Source organism: Aplysia californica, unplaced genomic scaffold (assembly GCF_000002075.1).
Source record: "Aplysia californica isolate F4 #8 unplaced genomic scaffold, AplCal3.0 scaffold01182, whole genome shotgun sequence".
NCBI classification, from domain to species: Eukaryota; Metazoa; Mollusca; class Gastropoda; order Aplysiida; family Aplysiidae; genus Aplysia; species Aplysia californica.
Window position 1 is genome coordinate 103,470 of NW_004798452.1, and position 21,791 is coordinate 125,260.

Genomic DNA, 21,791 nt, shown 5'->3' on the forward strand with positions numbered 1-21,791 from the left:
AAGGAGTAGCAGTAGAAAGGCTGCAGAAAGAGTCAGGAGCCCAGAGGAGGGGGCAAAGGACGTGAGGGGGTGGGGGCAGAAAGTGGAAACGAAAGCAGAAAACAGAACATTGCTAGAGAGCAGGAAAGGAGGTGAAAGGAGACAATTTTAGAGAAAAAAATTTTTTGGTCCCTTCCCGGATTCGAACCTGGGACCTTTGAATGAGAGGCCAACACCTTAACCTCTAGGCCACGAGAGCCCCCTGTAACACTTTGATACGGATAAAAGGGGGACTCCTAGACTGAACAAAATTTACTGATACCAGTAAACACAAAAATATGAATATTATATAAATCTTCATTAGATTTTAACAGAGTGTGAAGTCATCAATATTTTCAGAAACACAGAATAAATTTTCTTCCAGAACCCCCCCCCCTCCCCCATGATCCGCGTACGAGAAACAACAACGAACTGCATGGAAGTTTCTTACTTTCAGTTGTTCAGTCCGTTGGACAAATAACCCGTTTATTCGCACTAAAAGTGGTGAATATACACAAACCACAAAGAACTAGCTTGTCGATATTCTGTTTTTAAACAACTGAGGCTTTGCAAGCATTTTTAAACTGCTGGGTTTACTTTATAGTCAATTATAGTTGAACCAGCATATGTGGTCCCCAGCGTGAATTTTACCGGACCGCGTATGCTGCGGGAGTGATGCTCGGTGCGCTAAAGTGCCTTTATCCAGGACACAACGTGGGCCCCAGATGGGATTTGAACCAGCGACCTTACGGTTGCGAGTCCAAGAGCCTAACCGCTAGGCCAATAATGCAAATTTCAAGTTTCAAGGAAAATATTTACAAAAATCATGATTTCAGGCAAAATTCCTGAAGTTGTTCATTTCTGAATCACCCAGGACAAATTCATGACTGATGTACACCAGTGTCTTTATTTTCTCAAGCAGCAATAACGACAGTCAGTTACAAGCCCTATGATAATCAAATTTCTCACTTGACTCATAACCCTCGTCTATTACTTCAATAATATATTACATTCACATTTGCCCCTCTCACTTCCATTCTTTTCACGACAAAAGCACATTCTCTCTGCTTTCACAAAAGGTTCATCGGCTTTGTGTTTTGGATATCCCTTGTTCAATGAGCTGCAGGTCGGTGGCGTCCTCCTTGATGATGTTGATCAGGTGTTGGAGACCCTCCTGCTGCTGCTTCAAGATCTGGAACGTGAGAGACAAAAATCACATGAAAAAGTTGAGCTGAGATTTCTAATAGGAGAGAAAACGAAAAAAAAAGTGAACCTGAGATTTTTACGGTAGTTAATGAGAGAAAACATAAAAATTGAACTCAAGATCAGAGACAATAATCGAAAAAGTTGAGCTGAGATTGTTTGCCATGAGAGAAAACAAAAAATAGTGAACCTGAGATTATTGCGGTAGCTCACAAGAGAAAAAAAACAAGCAAAAGTTTGGTTTAGAACTTCAGCTTGGTGAACGTGCATGTCTGACTGAAGACAGTCAAGGAAGATGCTGTTTTTTCCTTTCCTAAAAAAAGAACCAGGCTTCATTTCTGACACATTTACCATCTCTCTACCTTTTCGGGGACGTAAACTGAGGCACAGTTTAAGGCACTCAAATGTTGCCATCAATATACTTCCATTTACTGATTTGGAAAAACCCATTTGAAGGAAGGAGAACATAAGAAAAAAGGGTACCGAATCTTTGCTGGGGATACAACATATTACCTTGTGAGAATCAACTGAAGACATATATATATGTCTTCCAAAATGTCAAATTTTTGTTTATACACAGTACTCAGTTGAAAGTTTACTGAAAGTAGCATTAAACAGGTTTGGCTCCCTTTGAAGAAGAAATTAGATTCACCCTAACATTTCATCTTGAGAACACACGTGTGTCTGCAGCTGACACTCGCAGCTTCGAGCGACACACTGCTGAGTCTCTTCTCACCTGTTTTATCTCCACTTGTGTCTCTGTGTCCATGTTGTAGCCCTGCTCAGAGCGACCTGACCCCGTCTGGATTTGCATGCGCATCTGAGACATCAGCTCATTCAGTCGGCCCTGAAAGAGAGAGAGTAGGCACAGGAAAAAAATAAGGTGAAAGGGAACATTTGCTGCACAGAAGTTAACACATCTAACTCTTTGTCCTTTTGCTCACTCTAAGACGACACTGATCAAATCAACAAACTTAAATGATCTCGATATACTTCCTGGTCATGTTCAATAGAAATTAAATGTGAATGGTTGGCCGGTGCCCTGATGTGGTTTGCTCATGTCTTTCGTATCAAAGATCCATTGTTCATATCTTTCCTCCTTTTCTTTGTATGTTACCCTCTGGGAGGCATTGCGCTGCCAAGAGCGAAATGCTCGCAGCTAAAGGGATTTGAAAACAACAACAACAACCCTCTGGTACTACTTCTAATATTAGGCATAAAAATAGCCTACATGTGTTTCAAGAGCCATAAAATTCTTACTTTAACTTAACTAAGAAATGAAATATTTCTCAGACACAGACAATTTCATCATTTGAAAGCGTTACATAATAATATACGGGCAACTGAGCGACTCTTGAATAGTGTACAGAGTGGGAGCTGGGAGGATTCGTACCTTGAACTGTGTGGGATGATTGAGCTCGCCTTGTAGCTGCTCCAGCTGTACCTTGAGAGTCTCCTCCTCCACCTGGATGGCGTAGCCCATCTTACGATAGACCTCCTGCTTCACAATCACCTGCCGGGATAGAGAGAGGAAGAGAGAGAGAGAGGGGTCAGTTTCTCTTGGCAGAAGAGAGAGAGAAAGAGAGAGAGAGAGAGAGAGAGAGAGAGAGAGAGAGAGAGAGAGAGAGAGACAGACAGACAGACAGACAGACAGACAGACAGACAGACAGACAGAGAAAGAATGAGAGAGAGAAAGAGAGAGACAGAGAAAGAGAGGGAGAGAGAGAGAGAGAGACAGAAAGAGAGAGAGAAAGACAAAGAGAGTGAGTGAGTCAGTGAGTAAAAAACAGAGAGAGAAAGAGAAAGACAGAGACCGAGAAAGACTGGGCCTGTATAACGTATTAAGACGCCCACCTTGAGCAGCCTATGCCCCAGCTCCAGGTCTTTCCTCTTGCAGTCCTCCAGTTTGGACAGCATGGTGCTGTGTTGAGTCTGCAGGTCCGTCAGATCGCCAGCTATTACCTGTTGCCATGAGAGGAGAACGTATCATTCCTTGTTCGTTTGAATAGAAGGAGGACCAAATCAATGCAAAAACCTTCATTTAGTTCTGGGAAAAAGACAAGACGGACAGACGGACAGACAGACGGACAGACAGACAGACAGAAACCACATAGGGTTGGTAACAAAAGTAGGACCTAACAACAGTGACGCCTTTCGCCTTTGAACTACTGTCAGGTCGCCGGCTATCACCTGTTGGAATAAGAGGGAACTGTTTTGTTTGTTTGAGTAAAGAGAAGCCCATAAACGCTTTAGTTTTAGTAAGAGTTTTATGACGGAACTTGCAGCACAATCAGGTCATATAAAAAATGCTGAAGATTAGAGGAGTTACAAGAAAGGAACAAACACAAAAAAGAAGGACAGTTAAGGATGATAGATGTTTGAGAGGAAAGAAAGAGCAAACCACACCTGAGTATCCATCAACTACACGCACCCATAGATGCAATAGTGGTCATTTAGTACTGGGAAAAAGACAGACAGATGGACAAATAGAAACAATATAGGGTTGGAAACAAAGTAGGACCTAACAACATTTATGCCTTCGAACTACTCACAAAAATGTTTTATGCCCTAATGAACGTAATTTTTAATTATCAAGAGACGAGCTGCTTTAACCCTGCCTGTCAGTCATCGCACACAACAATGTACATGAACCTGGGCTGAATCCCTAATGAGGTATTTTTGAAAAATTTGCATTGGTCGGGGAATGCCCTATTTGAGAAGGGTGGCAAATTGGAGGTCTTGCCTCTCAAATACTACTTTTGTTCTCAGAATAATTCACATCTAAGAACTGCTGGTTGAGTGGAGTGGAGTAAGTGAGAGAGTGAGTGTTGTGTACAGTTGAGTGTGTGTTTGTAAGTGCGTAAATGTGTGGATGAGCATCTCCTAAGAGAGAGCTCACATCCAAGCGCTGTTGGTAGATTGAGTGAGCGAGTGTGAGATGTGTGTATCATGTATGTGTGCCCGTGTTAGTGGATGCACATTACACATCTCCGCAGAGAGAGAACTCATATCTAATAATTTGCTGCTGGTAGATTGAGTGAGTGAGTGTGAGTTGTGTGTATCATGTATGTGTGCCTGTGTCAGTGGATGAGAGTTACACATTTCCGCAGAGAGAAGTCACATCCAAGCGCTGCTGGTAGGTGTGTGTGTGTGTGTGTGTGTGTGTGTGTGTGTGTGTGTGGTGTGTGTGTATCTATGTGCTTTTGTGCGAGTGTACGGCTGAGTGAGTGTTGCACATCTCCGCAGAGAGAACTCACATCCAAGCGCTGCTGGTAGAGTTTGGTCTGCTCCGCCTGGTGCCTGAGCCTCCTCTGCAGTTCCTTGAAGCCGATCATCGGCACCGGGATGTACTTCTCTGGGTCTGGGTTGTCCAGCTTGGCCTGTTCCCACAAGAGAGGATCCACACCTGGAGGGGGGGGGGGGAGAGAGTTAATTTTATTACGTGTTTTACGGCACTTACAACACAATGAGGTCATATAAGTGCCGAAGATTAGAGGTGTTACAAAAGGGTAACAAACACAAAAAGAAGGAGGGGAGACAAGAACGATAGATGTTTGATAAGAAATAAGAAACAAACCACACCAGAGCACCCGCCAACCACCAACTGGGGGAGGGGGGGGGAGAGAGATTGGTAATCTCGGAGTGAAGGTTTACATCGGGTCAGCAAGATAAAATCCACATTTTGTCAATGACAGAGTAGAGCATGATAACAGGTAGAAGGAGCAGGCGATGTCAGAACGAGGAATAGAACAAAACACAAGACATGATGCTAAATACAAATTACAAAGAAAATAAACAGGCTGTCTTTCAAGAAAGAAAAGGTTAGAAAAAAGTGCATTTTAAGTTAGAAAATATGACCAGAAAAAGTAAAAACCACCCCCACGTCCCCAAAAGGAAAAAAAACCAAAACAATATATATAAATAACACCAAAATTCCAGGAGAGTTCTGTAATTCTGAAGAAGTGGTGCCCCTTTAGAAGACAACCACAATTTGTTCCTACCAGATGGCGCTTTGTCCAAATATTCTTTCAGCTGCTCATCACTCCATCCCACTTTGGGCAAGATACTCTCCACATTCAACTGACTCGAGACTTGTGTCTTCTGTGTGGGCTGGTTCAAGAAGTTGAACAAGTCACTGGCAGGAACCCGCTTGGCGGGTCCCGTCGCTGGTCGCTCCAACACATAGATGACAATCTCTGTCCTATAGAAGAGATTCAGGGAGGGGGTGAGGTTAGACTTATAAATCAGAAGGTACCCATAAAGAGTAGACATGATACTTTGCAATGCATACCAAGTCTTGCTCGATATGAGTACAATCATACAAAATAGGTACAAACCAGAGAATATATATACAATATGAATTTTCATTCCAAAAACCTTACCACCGTTCTTTGTGTAAAATCTTAAAATATTGACAACATAAGAAAAGGTAAAATAAGAACAACTCAAGAATCTAAATATACAATAATACCAAAGATAGTACATAACAAGATGGTCCACTCAGCCAAAAAAGTGTCCGCAGGAAGTTCGCTCTTTGCTTCAGATGGCGCTGCAGTCTGTTTTGAAGCTCTCTTTTGTTTTTCCAGAAGAAGAATAGGAATAGCACCTCCTTGCGTGCGCAGATCGACTGCTGTTCATCAGCAGTTCGGGTTCGTTCAGTGCGGAGTTTTAGGTTTATTTTATTTTAATAACCTCTCGCCTTTCATTTTAAAGTCAAATTAAACGAAAAAAACAATCACCCTTTCCTCCGGAAGAGGTTTTTTTGTCAGCGTAACCATTTTTAAAAAAGCGTTCTTCCGAAATTTATTTAAAAACTTGCTAGTTTCACTTTGATTTTTTAAACTCAAGTAGGGTAACTCTGTTCGCAAAGGGTGCCCATTTGTGAAGAGGGCGCCACCGAATTTTGAGGACACTTTTTTAATTGGCTCAAAGAGAGAAGTGGCCCCTCTTGTTATGTAGACTCTTTGATAATACATAGTTGAAATTGTCCAAGACTGCTATCCAGTGTCCAGGAGAAAGGTGGCTATCTTAGACTGATAGATGTCTTGAACAATGTTATTATAATACAGAAAAAAAACGCAAGTGGGGAAGTGGTGGTTTGTTCAGGTGATTGCCCTGAAGAGGAGGCCGCTGGAACAGGTTTGCCCCCAGTATGAAATCAGTTCACAAGACGTCTGTGCAGACAGACCTATGAAGATTTCACTTGCGTTAAAATCAGACCTGAGGCTGACATTTTCAACCTGTGTAAGTGTAAGGCTAGTGGTGGTAGTGGTTGTGGTGGTGGAGGGACGTAGGCATTTGAACTGGAAGGTACAGTCGGATTTGTTGAAGATGACCACCCAATGTCCTCTTGGGCAGTGCTCAAACACTAACAAACTGACAAGATCTTTTGCTGTCTACAGCCGGGTACCCATTCCCACCTGGGTGAAGATAGGAAAATTCGTGTAAAGTGCCTTTCCCAAGGACACAACGTCGGGTCCCTGACGGGATTCGAACCCACGACCTTATGGTTGTGAGTCCGAGAGCCTAACCACTAGGCCACCGACGCCGAGTAAAGAGAAGCCCATCAACACAATAAATAATAATCATTTAGTGCTGGGAAAAAATAAGACAAACAGTCAAACAGAAACAACAGAGGGAAAATAAAGCTGTAGGACCTACCAGTGGCGCCCTCCAACCACCTGCAGGGTCATTATTATGGAAAACACACAAGAAAGGAAGTGGGATGAGATTGTTTGTACACGTAGATTGTCTTGGACAGGTAGTCATTTCAGCAGGTTTGACTATCATTTCTATATATTTCATAAACTGTTTAAAGTAAAACTTTGCACAAGTATTGAACTTGGAGTGAAGAAGCAATTTACTCTATTGTGATTCGCCTTTAATTAAACCAACATTAAAAACAAGCATCTGATTGTGCAGTACTGTCTCAAACAGTTGTAACCAGTCATTGATTCTCATAATTCAAACGCAACAATCAAGCATTTTGCAGTTCAGGAGACCTTGGAACAAAACTGTATAACACGGATAGCTCCAATTCGTCGGGACCAGCCTCGGTAGTTCGAGGGATATCTTACAAAGATAAAGGAAAAAAAACCAAAACGGGGGACCGCATGCACAGATCGACGGTAGCGTGATTTCGAGTCTTCTGTGTTCAACCTATCCGTGTTACACGGTATGTAAAATGTCAGAAAGTAGTTTTTCTTTATACTTATTTCATATTATGTAAAATACTGTTCAAAGGGGAACTAATAATAACAGAATTGCAATTTTTTCCCCAATGATACCAGATGCTCGTGTGAAAAACAGTGGTGCATTATGTGTGGCAGTGCTCAAGGTATTAAGAAAAGATTTTTTCTTTTTAATTAGTCACTACCGAGAAATAGCTACACTATTCTTTTTACTCAGAACTTCCTCAACACACCATAAAGAAATTAAAAACTAAAGTCAACCCGAACCCACCTGTCCTCTGGCATGGATTTGACCCCTTCCACACAGATATTAAGGGTGGGCTTGCTGCCCAGTATCTTGTGCAGGGTATCCACAATCTGCTGCTGGGCCGCTAAAACATCCGTCTCCTTCTTGGCAAGTACCAGCGCCACCTGGCCTGCCTCGTTGTTCCCCTTAGGAATCAGATGATAGCCTAAAGCCTGGACAACATAAAGAAAAAAAATGTTAGCTTACTTCAGCTTTATTTAGCATGAACGTTATGGCGCTTGCAACATAAAATGATTATATAAGAGCTAAAGATCAGAGAGTAACATAGAATAGAAGGAGGAGAGAAAAAGATGCCAAATGTAATACAGGAAAGGAAGAGCAAACCACACCAGACCAACTACTAACCACCCACAAAACAATGGTAAGAAGGCCCACAGCAATTTTCTAAACCCACAAACACAACGCAGTATCTTTATCTGAAAAAGAGGAAAGAAACAAAGGACAAGTTCCAAAAATAGAAAAATATAACGCAAAAGAAGATTAAAGAGAGAAACCATGCCCCAAACCCAACATTACCAAAAAGGAGCATATTTTACTTCATCGATAAACACTGAAAAAGGAGAAGAACAAGAAGAAAACAGACCTCTAAAACGGGTGCTTCACTCATGAAGCCAATTTTATCGACATGAAAGAGACTTTTTTGTCAAACTCTGTGCATTTTACACAAACTTTTCCATGGATCAGAACCAATAACACCAACAGCTTACACAAAATTTAATATATTAGATCCTTAAAATCTTAACCAAAACATTTACATGTAATAGACATATTTACCTTAAATCGACAAAAATGATTTTCTGGCTTGAACTCCACCACTCCATTTGAAGAATAAAACCCTTTTCCGGTTCCCCAATAAGCTTGCAACTGATTCCATTTGGCGATGATTGCGTCCCTTTCATCTCCATAGATCTGTGGCAGAGACACAGCCATTGCTGTGGCGGTCAAGTTTGCTTCCTCGCTGGGCACAGCATTTTGAGCATTTGCTGAAAAAAAAAAATACAGGAAGTTTAATTATTTGAACCGGGCGTTTGGTTTTGCTGTAATTTGAGATGGGTGACCAGTGGAAAATTTTTTTCTTTACATCACTGACCGATATGGGATTGTACAAGATATTTGCAAGAGATAACACATAAAGATATATAAATCTATCGATAATTTATAAAAGTGAGAAACATAAAACTTTCCTCATCAGCCTCATCTTCCTAGTGCTTAAAGAAACCTTCGTACAAGGGAACCAAAATTCATACGTAGAACATTCGTTCTGCAGAAACATCTGGTGTGTGCCAAGCATCACATTCTACAGAATTAATATAATTTGTTTTAAATTTTTCTTTAACTTATTTAGTACTTTCTTTAACACTTTGCCGCCTCATCTCGCCGATTGGCGATGTTTACCACCCAATTTCTTTGGATTTTCCTAAAAATATGATGGCAAAGTGTTAAGGATCCTTTTTTGTGCTCTGTAGCCAATTTTCTACCTACGATACGTACATTATATATATATACACTTCCTCATCTTTTAAAAAAAAATCCACTCAAAAGTCATATATAATATAAGTAAGCACGCAACAAACACACTCACAAATAACACATAAAGAGCTTCTGATCCATTCCTTACCAGCCACTCCACCTGCAGCATTTGGGGCGCCAAAAGTCCCAGCTCCTGTTGCTCCAAAGGTGCTCGCTCCACCAGTGCTTCCAAATCCTCCAAGGGAAAAACCTGAACTTGTTCCTGTAGTTCCAAGCCCACTACCAAAACCTCCAGTTGCAGTCGTCCCGAAACCCCCAAAACCTGCTGGACATGACAACACACACAAAAGAAAAGAAATTTGAGAAACAGGACTGACTGACTGCAAGCTGCTGATGACTCGTACTTTGTACTACCTTACTCTCTTCTCGGCACATGCGGATCACACTATGTTTGACGTGGACGAGCGAGAGAAAACCAAAGCTAATAGAATTGTAAAACATCAAATTATGGTTAAAGGCCTCAGCTATATTCGGGCTCGAGTCTGAATAGCCTCCCGTGGCTATTCCGACTCAAACTCCAATGGGCGTATGCAATCATCGGGTGTAGATCTACCGGCTGCGAAGCGGACAGGCAATTCGACCTTGGCCTTCCTCAGTTTCTATGGCATGGAAGGACTTCGGAAACGAGCGACCACCCCAACAAACATTATATTATGAATAAAGAAAAGACCTAACTCTACCCCAGACCCTCACCCTACCTCAAACCCATCTGTTCTACTGTCTCATAGTGGTCGCTTGTTGGGGAAGTCCTACCCTTTCTATGATCTGGCTAAAATTTTCGACACAAATTAATAGAAGTATTAGTATTAGTGACGTCAAAAGTGAACAAAAGTTGCAAAATCTGAAACACTGCACAACAAAGGCAAACAGGGAAATGGCAATCTGAGCTCAGAGTAGAGAAAAAAACTGAAAACCAAAGTTTCAGAATAACAAAGGGAAGGTAGTTTAAACCCGTTTTATTTGACAAGAAAAACAAAATCATTGATCAGTTAGAAATTAGAAATTAAGAAGAGAAAAGTTAAAACCCTTCCACAGGGAAAGTCAGTCATTCAAAATAACAGAGATCTAAAGGAAAAGCTTTTCCAACAGGATACTTTATAAGGTGCCCTCTGCGGATGGGATCGGGTAGGGTCGGGGGCGATTGTCGTACTGTACTGTCACCTAAAAACAAACGCAGTTGTGTTTGAGTAAGCGAGACGGGCGCGATCGGCTTGTGCCACGATAGCAACTTTGCACCCTCAATCTGACTAACAAACTGCCCCAACCAGACCCGATCCAATGGGCACCCCGTCAAATAAAATCTGGACGAAACAATACATTATTCTGACGGCTCCGTATTCTGATAGAGTTAGGAGAGCAACACGAATTGGAGTTTGAGTCCAAATAGCCACGGGAGACTATTCAGACTCGAGTCCGAATAGCCACTTCAATGGTTAAAAATACAGGGGGCATAGAATTTGAACTGAACAACAGTGCAGCACTCTATCTATCGTTCTCTTTCTAATAAAATTTAAATGATACTGAGGCGAGTAATCAGGTCAATATCATTATTCCAGTACTCTTAGGGTAAAAAACGGAGACTGCCAAAAATATAATATTATTTATCTTTTACCCATGAAATGATAATGATTTGAAAGGCTACCTCTATTCTCACCCCGAGTGAGAATAGCGCAGGCGAGTCTTTTGGCTATTCTCACCCGGTGGGCGCTCACCGTTATTTATAGCCTAGATCTAGGCCAACCAATTTTGCGTTCACCCTGAACCACAGAATTCTACACTCTGATATAATAGAAAAATTGTAGAATTCTGTGCCGTGAACAAACGTTCCGTTACTACTGTTACCCTAAAAGCGTACAATTTTGTCTGTGGGCAGTGGAGAGAGAGAGAGAAAGAGAGAGAGAGAGAGAGAGAGAGGAGTAGCGCGAGAACTTCAGGGCAAAACAAAATGGCAACCTGTGTAGTTCGGCTCGATTCGAAAAGTTAAATAGCCGTAGCATCTTTGTAGATGACCAAATTAATTAACTTTTGTATTTTAACATGGAAGAGGCTAGCCGTACTTGAGACGAAACCAGGTGCCTTAATGACAGTGCATGTATTTTAAACCTCCTGTTTTCTAATGTTAATTGGGCCTAAGATAAGTACGGCTAGACTGGCAGTCTAGCCGTATTTAAGTACGGCTAGATTTCTTGTCTAGCCGTACTTAAGTACGGGTAGACAGCCAGGCTAGCCGTACTTAAGGACGGCTAGACTGTCAGGCTAGCCGTACTTAATATTGATGGCTGAATTGTAAATGAAATTTTTAGTTTGCTATGCCTAAATTATTTGTATTTCAGACAAAACCAAAAGGTGCCTTACTGGCTTGCATGTATTTGAACCTGAATAATTGCTAGATATAGATCTAATGAGACCTGTGTACTCAACAGGCTTGCGTCGATAGGGCCAAACCTAGATCTAAGTACGGCTAGACTGGTAGTCTAGCCGTACTTAAGTACGGCTAGACTCTCAGTCTAGCCGTACCTTTAACCCTGGAAGCGCGCAGGCCCATAAAGGGCGTGAGCCGGGCTACCCGGGAAGCGCGCACGCCCTATATATAAGGCTGACATACTTTGACCGGGAAGTGCGCAGGCCCTATATAAAGGGCATAGACGCGGACCCTTTTCAATGGAAAATTCCAGTGTTCCTTTATAAATATGGAAAATGACGTAGTCAATTTGTAGGCCAAAGTTATAAATAGTGACCAATGACTTTGCAAGTTATCTTGATCTCGTAGAGCGTCTCTTGGCCGAGATATCGATCGATAAAGTGACGCGGTCCCGCTGAGCGACTACACGCTATGTGTTATCACTTGTTTCGCCATGCTGATGTACTAATTGTTGAGTCTATCGCGTTCTTGGCTTTGTTTGTATTTATTTGATCGCTGATCATTTTTGAATGGCTCATTCTATCAGCTTAAAGAAAATATATGCTTTTTATCATCCATTGAGCCGTAAATGGTCATTTTTCAGTAGCAGGTATACATTTCGGGTACCTCAGCTGTTCCCCCCCGGCCAAACCCCCATGTTTACAACTGATCGGCCGTGGCGGCGGGGCATTTTTGGCGGGTTACTTCCGGTGAAACACTGAGCGCTTCTAGGGTTAAAGTACGGCTAGCCACTTCGTTTTAACATCATTTTTTAACTTTGTTTTGGTCAATTTGATCGTCCACACCGATAGACAGTATTCAGAAAGAGACAGAGAGAGAGAAGAGGGGTGGAGTAGATCTTGTGAGAACTTCCGGGCAAAACAAAATGGCGACCCGCATAGTTCGGCTCGATTCGAAAAGTGAAAGCATCTTTGTCGACGATCAAATTAGCTTACTTTTGTGCTATAATTTTTTCTTTGCTTTTAGGAAGTGGCTATCCTCACCCGAGGTGAGAATAAAAATACGATCGACCTCTCACCCCGGGTGAGACTTGCCACCGTAGGCTATTCTCACCCGGTGCCGGTGTGAAACAAGACCTGTTTTTCCAAATTTTGGAATACCTTCTATCGGTGTGGATGATCAAATGGATAAAAGCAAAGAAAAAATTACGTTATAGCACAAAAGTAAGCTAATTTGATCGTCTACAAAGATGCTTTGGCTATTTCACTTTTCGAATCGAGCCGAAAAACGCGGGTCGCAAGATCTATTCCTCCCCTCTTCTCTCTCTCTGTCTCTTTCTGAATACTGTCTATCGGTGTGGACGATCAAATTGACCAAAACAAAGTTAAAAAATGATGTTAAATTAAAACACAAAAAGTAAATTAATTTGGTCGTCTACAAAGATGTTACGGCTATTTAACTTTTCGAATCGAGCCGAACTACGCGGGTCGCCATTTTGTTTTGCCCGAAAGTTCTCGCGCTACTCCTCTCTCTCTCTCTTTGTCCACTGAGCAAAGACAAAATTGTACGCTTTTAGGCTGACAGTAGTAATGGAACGTTTGTTCACGGCACAGAATTCTACAATTTTTCCGTTACCACAGTGCAGAATTCTGCGGTTCAGGGTGAACACAAAATTGGTTGGCCTAGATCTAGGCTCTAACGGTGAACGCACACCGGGTGAGAATAGCCAAAAGACTCGCCTGCGCTATTCTCACCCAGGGTGAGAATAGAGGTGGCCTTGCTTTTATCCTTTTGATCATCCACACCAATAGAAAGTATTCCAAAATTAGGAAAAACAGGTCTTGTTTCACAACCGGGTGAGAATAGCCAACGGTGGCAAGTCTCACCCGGGGTGAAAGGTGAATCGTATTATTCTCACCCCGGGTGAGGATAGCCACTTCCAATGATAATGATAATGTTATTCACGAACCTGCACTTGGAGCTGAAGTGGTTGCAGTACTGAAAGAAAACGGTGATGCAGATGTAGATGTGGTACCAAAACCGCTGAACAATGATGGAGCTGACGTGGTTGCTGTTCCCACACCAAAGCTTCCAAAGCCAGTACTAGCACTTGTGGTGGTGGTTGTGCCAAAAGAACCAAGTGCAAATCCTCCAGTGGTCCCTCCAGTCGTTCCGGCGCTGCCAAAGCCACCAAATCCTGAAGACTGGGTGGTTGGTGTTGTGCCAAACAAAGATGGTTGTGTTGATGTAGATGTAGTACCAAATTTGAACGACATGATTAACAGAAGAATAAGAGTTAAAAAATTTGGCTGTCAGGAGATATTTTCACACTGGTTGCAGCCAGATTCTTCTGCTATCCACAACACAACAAACACTGGGGTCTTTGCCTTGTGCGCTTTCTTCGTCAATTGTCAATTACTAAATTTAAAAAGTCTTGAGTGCAAGCGCAAGCAGTATAAAATAGATCTACTTTTTGACAAATTCTAAATACCCATCTTCACTGACTCTTTAAAGAAGTGTCAACAGTTTTCCTTTTTGGCCATTCCAGTTTACTATCAAGATCTATTTTTAATAAAATGATTATAAATTATTACAGATGTATAGCTTTAAAAACATTGAATTCAATAAAATTTGCTGTAAAGGAATATCATTCACCCCTTTGAATTATGTATTAGGAACTCGACATCTAGTATGATCTAGTCTAGTAAAAGGCCAGGAGCAACTCTTTTATTTCTAGAGAGCACATTGCACAACACAAACACTACAACACTCATTGGATTCTAACATTCTCGCGTCGGTCTCAGACCAAAACATTACAATTTTATTGTACTGATTCGGCAAATTGATCTAAGTCATGACGGATAATCAAGGTGTCAGTGCATTCCCTATGCCTCCAATGCAATATGTCAACAACTATAGTGACGATAACATAAAAAGAGGGAAAGCACCACAGCCTCCAACTCCCATTCAGGTAAGCCAACAAATTTCTCTTTCTATTTGAATTTGCGGCTCTGCGTCTACACGAGACACGAGTTGATGGAGTACAACATTGTCAATAACTAAGAGTAATTTTTGTAAGTAGGTGTTTTACGCCCCCATTGACACTGTTTAGATACTTTAGGAGCCGGGCTGCTTCGACCTTACCTGTCACTGTCGTCAGGGCACATGCGATTATTAAACGTAGGAAGACGGAAACTATTTTTAGGTAAGGCGCCCATCTTGTTTGACGTCAAACCAGGATACCCCTCCGATCACGTGACCATTTCTAAATATAGCCAACCGCATGGCACGGAAGTGTCTTATATTATGCTTAATCTAGCCTATACCTCTCTCTCGGAAGTTCTGATGGCAGAACAGTATGCGCGTCTGCGTTTGAAGTCGTGAAATCATTTTTGGAGCGGTTCGATCCCGGTTTTTTTTTCCTCTTCTCCTCCTCCCGACTGACCAACAGTCCCATAAATGATAGAATCTAGGTCTAGGCCTAATTTGTAGAGTTGCTTTGCAGTTGTTGGGTTTTTTTTAAATATTAGAGATTAAAAATGCAGGAGATGGGGGGGGGGGGGGGGGGGTAGATCATTTGGTGCTTTTTCGGTAGTTCCCACCCCCCTTTTTGAGCCTGACCTACATCTAGATTCTAGATCTATGAGTTTGATTCGCGGTGAGCTAAGATATCAAACCTCCTAACAACAGCAAAACATTAAATTGTTGTAAAATTCAGGGGGGCATGCCCCCCCTGAAACCCCCCTTCCTATTTTTGTTAGGTCAGGGGGGCAAGCCCCCTGAAACCCCCCTACTCTTGGGGCCAAAACCCATGAATAACAATTGCAGGGTGGGAACTACCGAAAAAGCGCCGATCATTTAGATCTAGATCTAATCACCCTGCGTCTTTACGGCAATTTTCGTGCGGTCTTCCATCATGTCCAAGTAGGCCTACCATAATCTATCTAGATTCTAGATCTAGAATCTAGAATCGAGATCTACGAAATCCGAAATGTTCCGAAAACATGTCGTTCCATGTGGGTATTCCAGGAAGTGATGACATCACAGTACTAAAATTAGCAGCCAATCAGAAAGATGCGTCTTTTCTACGTTTAACGGCACGTAGTCAGGGCTAACCTTTGCTGAGAGAGATACAATATCCAGGCAGACAGGACAGGAGACGGCCAGACGGATAGGCTATTACCACTACAACTACAACTCGATGGGGAGTCGATTTAAACTTCCCATCATGGGCATGGGCATTCAGTTAGCGTCTTCTGCATGTGTGACAATGAAATGCCTAACCACAAAGTCAAAGTTACCATGTCAAATTCTGATCGCTTTGGACCTTGGAAGGTAAGAGAACGTTAGGCTCCAAAAAGTTAAAAACCACAGTCAGTGCAGTGGAGTTCGCTTTTGTTAAACCAAACACAGTACAGTTTTAATGCAATGTGATCCAGTCAGTACATCGTCACTGTGATCTTGTTTAGAAAGTGTCAACAATCCTACCTTATTATTTAGGCAATTTTAGGTCTTTAGCATTCTCAGTTCATCCACTGTGTCAAATAACACTTGTTACTTACTTGCAACATGAGTGTTGTGTTCATGTTCTTATTTTTAATTTTCAGTTTTGATATTAAATCTCAACTGTCATGGGTAACTTAATAAAATCTAGTCTTAATATTTCTTTTATTTTATAAAATGGCTGCTTATGGCTTGTTGTGTTCTTTTGAAGCACCCTTTTGTATACACATTACTTGCTCAGTGCCTTGTAATTATCTGCTACACAAAACCTCATGTATGTTTGCTATAAACAAACACTCGGATTCAACAAGGTTTTAGGTCTGGCCCAAGTTGAATCTGATTTCCAATGTACCTGCAGACTTACAAAGTTCCTGCTTTCAAGGAAAATTGGCAGGTCTGTGTACGTGAAACAGGACGCTGAAGAAAAAAAGGCCGTTGAATTATTATAATTATAATTAATGGTGAAATTCTCATTTGATTATCTTTTCTTTTGATTTTGATGATGTGGAGAAAAGTTAAAGTTAGATTGTTGAACAATAATGAGAATTACTTTTTTTTATTGTCAGGACTCCTACTCCATGTTTGGGGCTCAGTACTCAGCTGATGATGCGATTATTCGACCCTTGGAAGCCTCCGGGTGCCGCAGACTGTATCCTCACAACTACGATCACAAGCGGGAGCTCAAGAAGTTGAACCATTCCATACTGGTCAGTGGCTGGATGATCTTTTGGCCATCGAAACATTTGAAATGGAGATACAGCTTGGTTTTTATAATAATAACATTATGAATGTGTTTTTGACTTTCGGTGAAGTTGCTTGCCTCACATGCCTGGCTGCTTTCACAGTGCATGCATACACAAAAGTAACAATGATATAATATAATAACAACATTATGGGCAACAGATTTTTTTTCCCACGTTTGTAATGTGACACCCAAAATCCTAGGGCTTGTGAGTTCAAGCTTCTCGTATAGTTCTCTTTTTTTTTTTAGGGACAAAGTTTGTGGGTACATTGTGCACATAAATGAAATTATACTTTGACAGTTGGAAGAAAAAGAGATTTAAAAGCTGCACTAGTGTAAAATTCTGAATGAATTGCTAATTTTGGCAGCTGATACTCTACTAATTGGTCTAAATAATTCAATGTAAAAAAAGAAAACAACCCCTTCTGAAAGATCTAAGGTTCTGAATCATTGCTTGTTTTTTTCCTTCCATAAAAATTCATATATAAAACTCATGAACATTTCAGGTGAATTTCCTGGACCTGCTTGATGTTTTGATAAGAGCACCAGAGTCTCCAAAACGGGCAGAGAAGTTGGAAGACATCAACCTCCTGTTTATCAACATGCACCATCTCATCAATGAATTCAGGTACGAAATGTGTTACATGGATGATGAATTGTATAGGACTTAACAAATTTTGGAAGGGGGGGGGGGGGGGGGGTTATATCAGGAGAGAGGATTTCCTGTTGTTGTACATAAATAATCCAGCTGATCTGATATCATTCCCCTTTGCCCCAGCGTGGTGGAATGGTGAGTGAGGTCAGATGTGTCTTGGTTTAATTGTGGACATCCCTAATAATAGAATAAAGTAAATCTGGTGTAGGAAATAATATCAGCAATTTAACGGTAGAGTATTGGTGACTGTGCACTTCTTGGCTAGTGTTATGTTCTGTTCCTGAAATGTACCTCTCCTACCTGTCATTTTTTCCTCTTCTACTTTCCACTTTCTACATTTTGCATTCTAGCTCCTCACAACTGGCTCTCTACAATCAACTTATTTTTGCTATTTTTAAAAGTTTCATCCTATCCCTGTCCGTACCCGAGACATTTATTAGTATTGCCATTTTCAAAATGTCTAGTTCAATCAATTGAGGCGTACCACTCCAGTTATTCTCAGTATTTTCAAAACATAATGTCCGTGTTCCCCCATCCTCCCTCAGACCACACCAAGCACGAGAGACGCTGCGAGTTATGATGGAACTTCAACGCAATCAGAGGTCAGAGGTAGCACGCAAGTTTCAGGAACACTTTGACAAGGTACGTAAGATGAATGAAAGTTGTGTGTTACCGTGTCACTGGGAGAGATACTTCACAGTTTTTGAAATATACTGATTTTTTTTTTCAGGATGAATTTATGCAAATGATTTCCCTATTGTTGACTTTGCTATTACTATTACTGATATTTGATAATCCTCAGTCAAGTTTAATGTCCATCTCTGGTTTGGCCGTACTATGAGTGAATTTCATGCAAGTAAAGATGATGTGGTCTGTACAGAGATGATTTGCACCTTCTTTTCTTTTTATCACATTGTTGCATTACCCTCTGTGGCGTAGTACTTCATTATCTTCCCCACCTACTGACCTTACTTTTGTTGCACAGTAGTCCGTTTTCAAGCGAGAGCTTTATTCAATTCTCTGGCCCTTTTTTGCTGGGCTGTATTTGATCTGAGAGTTGCTCTTTCTTGTTTCCTGTTCCTGGATTGATTGTTGGGTTGGGTAGACAGACAGAGAGAGGAGTGTGATCTCAAAGTGACCTCTGTCCCACTCATTTGGTCACTCTTCAGCAGAAAAAATGGTTTGAATTGGTTGTATTCTGAGTGAAATTTCATTTGCACAACTGAAATTATATAGAAAAAAAAAAGTCTGAAGTTTGGTCTAAGCTCTGAACTTGATGAATTTGAGATCCATAAATTGAAATTTAAGATTTTCAACTGATAAAAAAAACTGTGTAATCAACGGTTGTGTGTTACTGCAACATCTGCAGGTGATGGACTTGATCCAGACTGCGATGAACTCAATCCCAGAGGATGTTGGGATGGATTCTACCCTGGTCTCCGACTCAGATCTGCTCAACGCTGTGGCTGAGGTGAAGTCGGAGCCCATGGACCTTGAGGCATGTGACAGCCTCGATACTATGATGTGTAAAATTGTGGACGATATGACGTAGGGATGCTAGACATAGTCACGGAGATGTCATACAATTGCTGTAAAACAGAGTTCTTTTGCAAGCATTTTACTTCTGAGAATTTGTAGAGCCAAAATTCATGCAGAAATTTTTTTTTCGGGGGAGGGGGGTGTCCTCAACAAACATTTTACAGGGACAACTGTATTGAGAAATGGTCTTATACGATCTTTGAAAATTAAGCACTTTGAATTGACATGTTGCCCTTGGCAAGATAAAACTGTTATACAGTAATTGGAAATAGTTTGGTTTCAAGAGAAGTTACTGAACAGATTCTCTCATGTATAAATAGTACTAGTGTAAACATTTGCTGCAAGCAGTTAGTGGTTTGATTGTAAGAGTTACCTGAATTGTGCAAATGATTTTGCAAATGTGTAAGCCTGTAGGAGCGTATTTTGAGCATGATTGTGTGCGTTTGTGTTTGTGGGGATGACCGCTTGTGAGTGGGTGCTTGGAATGTTTGTGATTGAGTATTTTGCACAGCTGAGTCTTAGAAAATGTTACGTTTTTTTATGGTACCATACTCAACAAATGCAATGTTTGGTCTTGAATGTTCTCATATTTGTCATTAAAGATGATCAAAAAGACCACAGGACTGTGTTAAACCTATTGTGTAAGCCTGTAGTGGCGTCGGTGGCCTAGTGGTTAGGCTCTTGGACTCGCAACCGTAAGGTCGTGGGTTCGAATCCCGTCAGGGCCCCGACGTTGTGTCCTTGGGAAAGGCACTTTACACAAATTTTCCTCACTTCACCCAGGTGGGAATGGGTACCCGGCTATAGACAGCGAAAGATCTTGTCAGTTTGTTAGTGTTTGAGCGCTTAATCAGCTGCTTGCACTGTATGCTTCCCGGGAAGCTGAGAATGTTTCGGAGTGTTCTATGGTCTGCTGGGGTAATAATATAGTGTACAGCGCATAGAGCCTGCTGTTGAGTGGGGATATGCGCTATACAAATGCTTTTTATTATTATTATTATTATTTAAAAGTATTTTATATTAATAAACTAGACCCCACACATGGATGGGTTATTAGCAACTTGGGGACTGGCACTCAGCAAATATTGAAAGAGTCAGTGCAGCAAATTCACAAGTCACTCTTTGGTGCTGAGCTTAAAAAGCAACGATACATTGAATTTGAAGCAATAGATTTCACATTTCACAAAATTTATTGAAGCTTTTTTTACAGAAAACATTTTCTATGAAGGGGAGGGGGAGAGAAATGGGAATAGAACCTTCGTAAGATAATGAGAATGGGGACAGCATGCAATAATAAGATGAACTTTGCCAGACAATGACATATTTGAAGCATTTTCAAACATTGGTGTTTATTGCACATGAATTTGACTCGAGGAACACAAGCCTGTGACTTTGCAAGATGATGACTGAAGCACAAACTGTTAATCCCATGAGATAATAGATAGAAGCTTCCGGGACTGAAAGCTTTAAATGAACTCGAATTGAGACAGTTTTTTAAGGCAAGATGCCTTCTTCTAAGCAACATTTGGGGGGGGGGGGGGTGAAAATGTTTGTGTTCTGCAGGGAAGGCTTTAGCACGCCCACTTTTTTTTAATAATTCAAATTACAATTGACAACAGTTTGTATTGAATAACACCAAGTCTTATTCTCTACAATCTAACACACACATAGCAAACAGATTTTCAGGTCCCAAATTTTTTATTATGCATGTATATTCTACGTATTTCAGACACATACATAGCAAAATTTGTATGAAATGAAAAGATTTCCATGTCCTGTCAGTTTCGCTATGTGTGTGCTAGACTGTAACTTCCTGTTTTGAATACACATACTCGCATGACAACATGACTTTCAAATGAGGGGTGTTTTCATTTTCATTAGCATGTCAACATGCTCGTGTAAACAACATAATATTTTTTCATAATACCTACATAAACATATCAGTATGACCAAATAGAAGGAATGTGAGCAATGTGAGACTTGAGGTCATATTTGAGCATCCACAGACATCTCTAATCAATTTCCTTTCTGGACACAAAATCTTTTATAATCGGCAAGAACTCTCCCATCTCGGTCTTGTTCCTTACTTCTCTTTCTTACTTCAAATAAGAGTTTTATGGCACTTGCAACACAAATATAGGCAATATAAGTCTGGAAGTTTAAAGATGTTACTTGAGAGTAACATACAAAGAAAAGGAGGAAGAGAGATAAGGACGACAGATGTTCGATCTATGACAGAAGAAACAAACCAAACCTGAACGCCCACCAACCACCCTCTTAGTAGCCTTGTTCAGACTAAGCAAGTTTTCTCTTGTTCTCATAAACGTATAAAAAAAGTAAGTCCCATTCAAGTTAAAAGATATTGAGGATTCTCTGTATCCCGTATCATTTACAAAATCTTCGTGGTTTGGCTTGCCATCACCTGCCCATCAGAACAAAGTAGAAAGTTGGAGGACACCATTGGTAGGACTGACTTCCTCATCATCCCTCTCTTGGTTCTGTCTGACTTTCTTTTCCCATGGCGCTCGTATGACCTTTTGCAGTTGCGAGCGCCGAAAAACTCTACTAAACTAAACTTCTTTTCCAAGTTCTGAATCTGAATGGCCACAACTGTGTTTCTGTGTGCCTTTCTTCTTTCACCATAAATAAAGCAACACAAGTCCTCGTAATACACAAAACAAGCAACGCGTTTCCTGTCGTACAGCTCACAACATAAGTAACACACCTCATATTACACAGCT

At 41.1% G+C, this 21,791-nt stretch overlaps 2 protein-coding genes and 1 long non-coding RNA gene across 5 annotated transcripts in view; 1 reads left to right on the plus strand and 2 right to left on the minus strand.

Annotated features, from left to right (window-relative positions):
- Positions 1 to 461: 461 nt before the first annotated feature.
- Positions 462 to 14,041, minus strand: LOC101854221 (nucleoporin p54). 2 transcript variants are annotated; one of them, XM_005112096.3, is made up of 10 exons: positions 13,581 to 14,041; positions 9,338 to 9,511; positions 8,494 to 8,702; positions 7,684 to 7,871; positions 5,223 to 5,422; positions 4,479 to 4,627; positions 3,076 to 3,183; positions 2,615 to 2,734; positions 1,958 to 2,068; positions 462 to 1,210 (listed from the first exon to the last, which is right to left on the minus strand). In XM_005112096.3, exons 1-10 carry the CDS (start codon positions 13,885 to 13,887, stop codon positions 1,100 to 1,102), a joined length of 1,677 nt encoding a protein of 558 aa, XP_005112153.1. In that variant the 5' UTR covers positions 13,888 to 14,041; the 3' UTR covers positions 462 to 1,099. The 2 variants fall into 2 exon arrangements, with proteins under 2 accessions (XP_005112153.1, XP_005112152.1); XM_005112095.3 differs by having other exon boundaries at positions 9,338 to 9,514; positions 13,581 to 14,040.
- Positions 14,042 to 14,341: 300 nt separating this feature from the next.
- On the plus strand, positions 14,342 to 19,669 carry LOC101854612 (mediator of RNA polymerase II transcription subunit 7). 2 transcript variants are annotated; one of them, XM_005112097.3, is made up of 5 exons: positions 14,342 to 14,582; positions 16,681 to 16,821; positions 17,363 to 17,484; positions 18,057 to 18,153; positions 18,881 to 19,669. In XM_005112097.3, exons 1-5 carry the CDS (start codon positions 14,466 to 14,468, stop codon positions 19,061 to 19,063), a joined length of 660 nt encoding a protein of 219 aa, XP_005112154.1. In that variant the 5' UTR covers positions 14,342 to 14,465; the 3' UTR covers positions 19,064 to 19,669. The 2 variants fall into 2 exon arrangements, with proteins under 2 accessions (XP_005112154.1, XP_035829275.1); XM_035973382.1 differs by lacking the exon at positions 14,342 to 14,582 and adding an exon at positions 14,629 to 14,685 and having other exon boundaries at positions 18,881 to 19,108.
- Positions 19,670 to 20,221: 552 nt separating this feature from the next.
- LOC106013727 overlaps positions 20,222 to 21,791 on the minus strand; it is a 3,633-nt gene continuing 2,063 nt past the window's right edge. The window contains exon 2 of the long non-coding RNA XR_001185418.2: positions 20,222 to 21,775. This is a non-coding gene — a long non-coding RNA (uncharacterized LOC106013727). The remainder of the gene's footprint in view (positions 21,776 to 21,791) is intronic.